Source organism: Hylaeus anthracinus, unplaced genomic scaffold (genome assembly GCF_026225885.1).
Source record: "Hylaeus anthracinus isolate JK02 unplaced genomic scaffold, UHH_iyHylAnth1.0_haploid 12001, whole genome shotgun sequence".
Classification (NCBI taxonomy): Eukaryota; Metazoa; Arthropoda; class Insecta; order Hymenoptera; family Colletidae; genus Hylaeus; species Hylaeus anthracinus.
The window spans coordinates 16696624-16706832 of record NW_026534348.1 but is presented as its reverse complement, the minus strand read 5'-3'; the positions used below and the strand labels follow the sequence as shown (position 1 = coordinate 16706832).

Here is a 10209-nt window from a genome sequence, read left to right as displayed (position 1 = left end):
CGGGCCCAAGTGCCGCGACAGTCTCCAGATAAGCATTCGGTGAATATTTTGATTTACGAAATAATATTGTTTAGCCGACGGATCTTTTTATCCCGCAATGTGGAAACATTTTATACCTCGCTCCCCAATATTAAGGAATGGAATTATCATTCGAGAAAGTATTCGTCGAGTCTCGCAGTACGACTCGAGTAAACAGTAAAACGCTTGGGATAAAAACGCGCGAGGGATCGCAGTCCTCGCGAGTGACGATCGAGGGAATAACCGATGTCGAGCTGGTGTTTTCATGGGAGTGGAACAGCTTAATATCTGTCAACGAAAAGAAACTGAATGTAAATCCGTGCTGAGATACACCAATGAGAATCGCCAGCGAAGGAGACGAAGGCAAACGAACGGGAATCGCTGAAATCGAGGATCACGCGGTCACGATCGGCCCCGAAAACGTTGCTTTTCGCTAAAGAATTCTTTTTCGCAGGAGCAGGAAGCGAAGCGTCGCTGCCTTGGGAACGTTGCGTGCGATTACTTCTGTTGAGAATCCTTTCTGTTGCCTCTTCGAGTTAGCGTGGATTAGATAGCCGTTTCGTGTTTTAGTATTTGTTAATCGTTTTCGTGCTCCGATAGTTCCGTGTCGGAGTCGGAATATGGCTCCTTGTAAAGAGGCGTATGCAAAAATCGAGTCAACGACTGCCAATTGTCGGAAGTGAACGCACTTACATAGTAGCGATAATGAATACATACCGCTTCGAGGGATAATAATTTAGCGCTGAATATACGAGCCGCGAAAATTGCTGAGAAGAAACGCGTTGAAGATGATTCTGCCATTTACCGCGAACCGTCTGTTAAACGATCAATTCCCATTTCGATGCCCTTTCGAGTTGCTCGTTCGATTGTTTACCGCTATCTCCCGAGACGAGAATTAAACGCTGGATTTTAGAAAATTGACATTTGCAGGGGAAAAATTAACGAAAATTCTTGGTTACATCGTTACAGAAACTTTTATCCTTCTTCTATGACACATGAATTTTTTTGGATTTTCTGTCATCGATCCCGAATTTAAATTAAATTTTCCCAAGGAGTTGGAGATCGATCACTTTTCTGAAGTGAACAATCGACGTACGTCGAGACTAATTTAGTTTGAAGTTGCTTCACGTAAGGAGCGGAGGAGCAAAGGATGAAGAGGCGAAGAAAATCTCCTTCGTCGCCTCGGATAAAGCGGTTTTCGAAAACGAGATACCCTAATGGTCGCGCGAGGCGAGGGAAAAAGGGAAGAGGTCAAGGAAAGGCTGGTCGGGGTCCGAAGGATGCCGTGGAGCCATCAAGGATATCGGTGACGGTCGCTGGCGGCGGATCAAGGAAAGGATGTCACGGTATCGCCAGATAAGTATCGATAGGTCCTTGCCGAAGGAAGAAAGCAGAGGATAAATTCTTGCCGCAGACAGGCGAAAGTCTCGAGAAAAACTCGGTGTCGAACATGCTGTCCAATCCAACTCGCAGACCAGAATAAAGTGTCCGTTGAAAATATTACCGTCGACGAATTTCATAAACGCGACGTCTCTATAGCGAGCTAATTGTCTGCGAATTTGAAGTAGGTTGTTCACAAGCGTCTCGGATTGGATAAGCATATATGGAGCTTTGACTATTGTAAGACTGATTTTTTTCAAAATATTTTATGTGATAATATAGGAAGAATTGCGCAAAAACGTGATTTTCAAGTCGAGATATAGGCTTGAAACTTGACACATGTTTTTGTTTTTGATAAGTTATCGTAAGTCGAATTTAGGGCCACATTGGAACCCTTTATCTGGCTAGAATTTTTAATAAAGATAATAAATTCACAAAGAGGAAGATAAAACCTCATTTTTCTCGCAGATTCAGCATGATTAATTAAGATAAATAACACACCCTCTGTGCAGCAACTCCTCCCTCGAAAATCTAATGGAAAATTTACGTGGTCGCGTATGGTAGCCCGTTAATCGCGAAAGCGCGCAGAATATGGTGTCCTGAGATTTATTTACGATATTTACCAGCTGTATAGCGGTGACATCAATGCCCAGATCTCTGGATCGCCTTTGGATCCAGGTATACAACGCGCGCTCCTCTCCCCTCCTGCTCTTCCCTTTTTTTTCCCTGCCTTCCAGGTCGTGTAGATCTTTTGAAAGGTCCGCACTTAATAGACCCCGGGGACCCTGGCGACTTGTTTGGACGTTTGCGGTATAAACAGAGCGACACCTGGTGATCTATGCACTCGCCTAGTCGGGATGAAACGAGCCGCGAAAGTCGAAGAGTTTTCGGTATTCAGGGTGGCCCTGACTCCGTGCCACAATGCTCTCGGGTCGCGCGACGCTCAAGGACGCGGAAAAGTCGCCTTTTTTGGGTCGCCACCAGCTGAAATCGATAGTTCGAGCCAATACTCGATGCTCCAGGTAGAATTGGGTAACCAGGAATGGCGTTAGGTTTGGATGGAGAATAGGGGAAATAATTAAAAAAATATAGGGGTGATTTTTGGGGAATTAAAGGGGATCGAAAGAGTTGCAATTTATATTGCAAGGTTTGAGTCGTTACAAAATAAGAATTAACCAATGTTAACCCCTTGACTTACACGATATCATTCGATTGCTCGGGCCATGGTAAACAGGAAAATAGGAAATCTTAAAAACAAGCAGCTTATATCAGCAACAAAAATTTCAATAGGCCCGTTTCCTAACTTTAGAAACCAAAGGATCCCTTAACCCCTGACAACCTCCACCCCTCAGTGAGTCTACATATCACAAATAAACAATCGGATGAAGAAACTATCGCCTCGAATAGCTCCACGCAAGAGGCTGTCCCCAAGGGAATCACGATATCGTCCCCTTGGAAAACTGAAAATAATTGGAGATAGCCAGGCGAGGATCGTTTCCCTTACGCGACGGAGCGCCGCTGGAGCGCGCGCACGGTCGCGCAACTAAAGTAAGCTATTAAATTCTTCAAATAAGCCGCCACGTATGAACGTGATCGCCAATTAGGCAACGGTGGTCGGCTTTTATGTAGACGAGATTATTCGAAATCGGTAAGAACGGTGATACGTAAGGAGGACGCGCGTCTCAGAAAAGGAGATGACCGATCGCGCTGGCATTCCGCCCTTCCTTTTTCGGTCGCCACGGCGATTTTTCCTCACTCCGCGGACCTTTTTTCCCTGGCTAGCAGCGACACAATTGGGAGCGCTTTATATATAGTTGCGTGTCCTGCATAACATTAAGAACATAACGCGTTTTATGGCACGACCACCCAGGATGCGCGTTCTCTCGGTGGACACCGCGCGGCAGGCATAAACGCTCCGGATGATTGCTCGCAAGAAATCCTACCTATTGACGATTCTATATGACGACTCGTATTTACGACGGTGTCGTAAATTGCGCGTTGACCCCGATTAAGTGAATTAATACCGCGCCCGAGCGCTTCTTTCGCTTGTGTTCTCGAGGAAGGAGGAAGCGAGAGCATCGCGAGGTGGTGAGGTGTGTGCTCTTGGAGGACCGTTCGCATCAACTCTCTTGCACCGACAAATCTTAGCATAGTGTCACAAATAGTTGAACCTCGATTAATTAAATTATTAAAAAATATAGAGACTAAAGGTGAATGATGATTCTGAGAGGAGGTAAGGGGTGTGCGTTCTTGGAGGACTGTTTCTACGAAATCTCTTGCACCGACAAATCTTAGTTGGCATAAATAGTTGAACCTCTATTAACTAAATTATTAAGAAATATTAAGCCCAAAGACAGTAAGGTGAACGATGGTTCTGAGAGGTGGTAAGGGGTGAGTATCACGTGTCGATGATGCTTGAGCTGAATCTACAGAAAAATTAAAAACAGTATTATGTGTATATCACTATATCATAGATGAGTAAAAAGTACAAACATATACAAATCTTCCTTCCTTAAAAGTTGCATTTTCTTGTCTATCTACTCAACATAAATGTAACATTTACAAGGAACATGCTATTGACTGAATAGTCTTTGTTAGAGGATCCACCTCAACCACTGCAGGAGGTGAAACGCATAATATGATTGAAATTAAGGGAGTTTTGCGTGGAGTGTTCGAATAGTCACGGTGTACGCGATGCGCGAGACTCCTCGCCTAGAATTGCGGCTGTTATCTATTCCGTTAACGTCGCGTTCCCCGCGGCGACCACCCAAGGTGTCCGTTTCAGTATCGCGCGAGTGACGTTGGACGTTTCTTAAGGTTTTCGCGTATCATGAATGGCGTTGACAATCGTCCAACGACAGATATACGTCCGCGACGAGGGAACGAGCGAGATGGAGATAGACGGACGGCGCTGAGACTCTCGGATGTAACCGTAGGAGGTCCTCCATTTCCATTCACAGCGGTCCTGAGGATCTTGTCCTGGGAAAGCCATAAAAGGTGATCAAGTCGCGCTGATCCACGGACATCGACTGTGGCACGTACGTCGAAAAGATGAAAAAAATTCGCCGACTCGCCCTGTCCCCTGAAACGTGTTTTTTTTCGATCCATCGAGGGGTCAGGGGTAAACAATTATCCGAGTGCTATGAAAAATCACCCCGAGTTTCTCTAATTGCGAGGATCTTTGAGAGTTGCTTCTACCAGAAATTTCCTTCCAGAAACTTTGATAAGCCACGACACGTAACATTTGGTGGCTGATAAATTAATAAAAATCGAACTCCGTGCCCTTCGATTAATAACTTCGGTGCCACACGATCCTAATCGTACAACCGAATGATGAAGCCCATTGAAAACATCTCACCGTAAATCTTCATCGAATCGATTGTCTGGAACTGGTGGTCAAGCGTGTCGAGCGCGAGACCCACCCTCGAAATTGGATCATTCACTTGCAAAACAGGCCTCCGAGGACCCCTTCGACTCGATTTTTCAGTGTTCCACACTTCGTCCTGTATTTTTTCCGAACTACGGATTTCAGTGGACCGTGAAAATCGTCACAGTTATCGGGACCACGAATTTCCATTTGAAGCGACACGGGAATTTCCCTGTCCTTTTCACACGAGCGCGACAGGAACTCTTAACGAAAGGGGAAACGAATTAAACATATTTGGGTGGTCTTTGTAGCTGTGGTAGGTAAAGTAAATTTCCAGGGAACAGACTTGGAGATATGTTACGTCATTTAAGTTTAAATTAAATCAAATTTCGTTCTTTTCGGCGGAGCTTGTTTTACATTAGACCATTCTCCACGGAAATACAGTCAGTCCCATAAATATTCGTACCTTCTATGCCTATTGAAGAAATTTGTTTAAATTAAATGGTAGGAACAATGTTTTCAAGTGTATGTTTGTACAAATATATTTTATTCTTTTGGAAAAATTCATTTGGAAATATTATAACTATTATTTCATAGACATAGAGGGCACGAATATTTATGGTATTGATCGTATCTTCGAAACCTCTTTTTTCGATTCTTTCTCTACTTAAATAAATTTTTATTGCAATCAACCAGCGAAACAACCTTTTCCATCGCGCAAATTTTCTCTTCGCAGATCAAATCCAAAACCGTACCCTCCTCCATCGCCATAAATCTTCCCCGAACGGATTGTTTGCAAACGTTGCGTGATCTGAAAGGAGGAAGCAGAGATTCCAAGGGGTTTGCGACACGGGGATGACTCGAGCTTTAACAGGGGTGCTTAGAATTCGGCACAAGCGCAAAGACGTAGGCGTCTAGGACCATTTGTCGCGATACGGGAGATCGCTGTGATCTCCCGGCGCGGTTGACAGGTACGGAACAGGTAAATGCGCCGCGGGATTCCCTTTTGCCGCGTTTTCACGTACCGACACGGAAACCCCAGGGACAAAGGGCCGCGGGGAGGCTCAAAGACCCCGAAGCGGGCCGCAAAGTCAAAATAAAGTAATTGTTGCCCTTTTGTCGTGGTCCTCTTGCATCCACCTACCGACGTGTATTCTTGCCTCGTGTTTCTTTTCGGGGGAGAGTGTCGCGAAATCGAGAAAGCCTGATTTTTAGCGATTTCTGGGTTGTGAAATACGATTAGAATACTTTGGGCCATGTATCGAAGGTCTGGCCCTAAATAAGAATTATTAATCAAGTAAGTGTGTGAGTTCCGATACCTTTTTTCTGCACTCTGACTAAGGTTTAAGTCCCTCACGATCTTTCCTTGACATTTCAACGTCACTGGCTTCACAAACTCTCACGCTGTATTCTCAAACAAGAGAAATAACCGAGGAAAACGCGTTCTTTCGAAAAATCTTTGACGCTATTGAAATTATGTAGGAGTTTCACCCTGCTTTGCACTTGAATGACCCAATTTCGGCTTCCATTCCCCCTTAAAGTGTCGATCTTGCGAGGAAAGCGATCCCCTGTCTTTGTGGCGGATGGGCGCCTCCGTTGCAAATGAATGGGGAAAGCACAGTTCTGCTCGACGACTCTGATTTTCCGCGGCGACAATCTCGTTGACTTTTTGTCACGTTTCCACGTTGCGGCTCGAACCGCTTCTAAGCTTCTCGTAATGCAATTATGCGGGTCTACGAGTCGTTCCGTGGCACCTCGAATTTTTGGGAGGGATTCAAAAGCACGCGTTATGGTAAACGAGCCGTTTAAAAGTCGCTTCCCCGTGCGATTCGATTGGTTTTTGTGTTCCTTGAAAGGAGATCTCCCGGGGGCGTCCATTGTGCTCTAATTTGACTATTCTAGACACTGCTGGGCGAGCTTCTAAGCCACAACAATACAATTTTCATTGGGTCATGGTCGTTTTTAGGTTAATATATTAGACGGTGGGTGGCACTTGTTTAGAAATGTAGAATTTTTAATTAGTAAAAGACACCAGTTTCTAGTATTCGTTGCAGGCTGTTTAGGGGTGGTTTGTTACGCCAAATCAGTTTTATATTATATTAGACTGTATTAATGATTGATTTAAGGGAGTGGACTCCCGTGCCTTGTATGTGCCCGTACGCACTCACACAGCTCCACATCACTGTATACGTACACGGAACTGCAAGGGCTTGCGTATTGTCCTATTTTTGTCTCGACAATGCAAATTTGAGACCTCTCAATAGTCGTTTCCGCTAGATAAATGTTCAAACTTGTGCGCAGGCTCCTATAGGTAGTCTACTTTTGCTTTTTTGTGTCATAATTAACAATATTCAGTAGCGTATGTTAGTTCAGACAATGCGGCAGCACGGTCGCATCACCATATTGCTTCTTTTGATCGCGAAATACTGCTGAATATTATTAATTATGACACAAAAAAGCAAAAGTAGGAGCTTGCATATAGGAGCTTGCGCACAAGTTCGAACATTTATCTAGCGGAAACGACTATTGAGAGGTCTCAAATTGCATTGTTGAGACAAAAATAGGACAATACGCAAGTCCTTGCAGTTCCGTGTACGTATACAGTGATGTGGAACTGTGTGAGTGCGTACGAGCTCATACAAGGCACGGGAGTCCCTTAATTTAGCGCGAATAGAAGCTACGCGGCAACGTAACCCTACTAACACTCTTGCCGCGGCTTGGCTACGAGCGGTTTTTCGCTGCGCGACTGCCAATTAGGACATAGGGAAGGGATAGAGGATTGAACTATAATATTAATTGACATTATCGACAGTGAATGATTCACGTTTTTATCCGTGGAAGAAGAGAGAAACAGATGACGCTGTCGTCGTCGCGCACGGAAACCTTAACGTCGAGACAATGTTTCAAAATTATTGCAAGTGGTAAAATTGAAAACTAATGTCCCACAATCCCTCGACATGCTCATCATTAATTACTTCGAAGCGATGACACCGCGTGGTGCGCCGGAAGTCGATGCCAGAGTTTGCTGACGGAGAAGGGAAACATCGACGTGGATGGCACGTAACCTAGTTAACACTTTACTCGTTTTCTTTGTGTACTTTATGGGGGTTGATAAAAGAGGGGCAAAATGACGCGAACACGTGTGAAATACTGCGTTATTGATAGGGGTTGGGGGTGCCGCTTGCTTTTAACGAGGCTTGTATATTTCTTGTGGTAGGTTCATGCTATTTTTATATAGTTATATAATGAATTGATTATCGTGCAATCGACTGAATCATCCCTTTTCTCTTCCCTCAATTATTCAATCAACGTCTCACGATTTTCCAAGTATCCTCCTGCACTAATACACCTCTTGTTCAATAGTTGAAAACAAAGACTCCAAGCAAAGATTCCGTATTATTTTATCGAGTCCTTGTAGACCTCATGAACGTCGATTCGTGGTTTTGCTCGAGTATCGTGTCGATAGAAAGATTAAAACAATTACCGCCGTTGCGATCCCCCGTTATCAGGAATCGAAACGAGCATGCTGCGCGAACACTTTCTCCCCGACTTCCATCGGTAATCAGCAGCAGGACAATCGTAACCAGCCGACGATTAGAAAGCCGAAAGAGAACTGCGACCTGAGAAAGTGCAAGTACGCCAAATCCCAAGCGGAGGCCTCGTACTGTAACACTCAGAGGCTCCTGGACAAGATTCAGAGCTTGAAGAAGAGCATCCAGAACTTGGAGACCGCCCAGTCGAGCATCAAACAGGTGAAAACCATTAATTAAGAAGATATAACGAAGTCTAAATAGATATTTTTGAGTGCAGGAAAGCAGTAAAACGAAGGACGTCCTCAGTCAAACCGAAGAGCAAAAGGTGACTGACTTGAACAGTGCCAGGGAAGTCTTGAACAACTGTATAAGACAGATGACGAAGTTGAAAGCGTTTTTGGAGGACGAGAATTGTTGGTGGAGGATGTTCAAGAACATGGAGTTCGATTGCTGCGACCAGAAGCTGCCTCATCTTCACGGATACTTGGATGGGACTATGGTTACGTTGAAGATGTTGGAGGAAAAGCTCGACGTGAGTAGCCCGAATACAACTGCGCAAAATCTGTTCCTTCTTCGAATAATTCGACTTAATATTTCTATTTCAGACTGACGATAATTTCAAAACTTCAACGCCCACGAAATCGAACTCCATAACGTTTACGAACCCTAAAGTAGCATCTGGCCAGAGGAGGGAGTACGAAGAATATTGCACGAACAATTTAGAGAACAACAGGACAAAATTTAAGGACTCTGGCATTGGGCCAAGTCTGAGCTTCCAATTAGGTCGTTCAAAGTAGGTGTTCCTAAGTTACAGAAACCTCCCTACTTCGTCTTCTGTGAAATTTATTTTTTTTTAGAAGCCACGAGTCTTGCCAACGACACTGTCCCTTTTCCTGTACGCCCGAAAATCCACGATGTAATAACCTTGCTACCAAGAACGAAGCTACGATCGATCCGGAGTCTCCAGATGCCGAAGACATAGTGGAAAGGTTCAAGGGGACGGTGCCTAGGCTCAGTTCTATGGGTAAGTTCGAATAATCTGTATGTTTTGAGCATCTTGAGTTTTTGAAAATGTTCTTTTCAGTCAAGCTACCGAACGAAACGCATGCTGGAATGAACTCGGCTGGTCGCAGGGACAAGTCGAGACTCAGGGCAACGTTCAGCAGTGAGAACACAGCAGGCAGGAAGATTAGCGTTGCTGACATTAGCACTTCGATGGATTTGATCCTGGTACAGTTCTGGATGACTGTTAACAAATTATATTGTAGGACGGAGAATTAATTTCCATTGAGTTCAGGTTGAGATTCCATAGGATTTCAGTGGGAATTATGTCGAAGCAGTCTTAGTACTCTTAATAATTTCTTGAGAAAGAAACTGTATGTAAAAGTATTTAAAATTAATGTTTTCCAGAAGGAGCCCTCCACGAACACCGGAGCTTCGACCCAGGGTCTGAGGGGAACGGCTTTGAAAATCTTCGCGCTCAGGTCCAGTAGGACGAACACGAGGAACGAGAAGCCTAGGAGCAAAGAAACCGAAACGCAAATATAAGTTTTATAAAATGAAACTATGAGAAAAATAAAAACAGTTGACGTTCGTTGTGTTTCAATGGTGCGAGCCCTGTACAATCGAGAGACAACATTCGTTCCACTTTGACGGGCAAATTTTAGTTGAATTATTACACGCATTACACCATGTTACCGTTTCGATTCACACGTATAATTGGATAATCTTCGTCGCAAGCTTTCGAAAGGCTTCCGAGCTTTGAGAAAGATATGGAGAAGAGTACGAGTACCGAGGATGGACGAGGTTAGGATAGAAACGTTGTGTTATTTCTGAATCCATGTTCACGTCTTGTGCTGTGTTCAATTCAAATTTCCAATTAAATTCAAACACTTGTGTCGTGTTCGTTAA

General features: G+C 44.3%; 1 protein-coding gene across 1 annotated transcript; it reads left to right on the top strand.

Moving 5' to 3' along the window:
• Nucleotides 1-3766: 3766 nt before the first annotated feature.
• On the top strand, nucleotides 3767-9846 carry LOC128890624 (uncharacterized). The gene is made up of 7 exons (XM_054149280.1): nucleotides 3767-3789; nucleotides 8232-8517; nucleotides 8576-8830; nucleotides 8904-9091; nucleotides 9156-9322; nucleotides 9383-9528; nucleotides 9709-9846. Exons 1-7 carry the CDS (start codon nucleotides 3767-3769, stop codon nucleotides 9844-9846), a joined length of 1203 nt encoding a protein of 400 aa, XP_054005255.1.
• The last annotated feature ends 363 nt before the right edge of the window (nucleotides 9847-10209 follow it).

Bases quoted from the DNA above. Each gene is read 5' to 3' on its own strand.
- LOC128890624 (XM_054149280.1), top strand. From the start codon at position 3,767: ATGGTTCTGAGAGGTGGTAAGGG. The intron at 8,518-8,575 runs GTGAAAACCATT...TTTTGAGTGCAG, and splicing joins CCCAGTCGAGCATCAAACAG to GAAAGCAGTAAAACGAAGGA. The intron at 9,529-9,708 runs GTACAGTTCTGG...AATGTTTTCCAG, and splicing joins CTTCGATGGATTTGATCCTG to AAGGAGCCCTCCACGAACAC.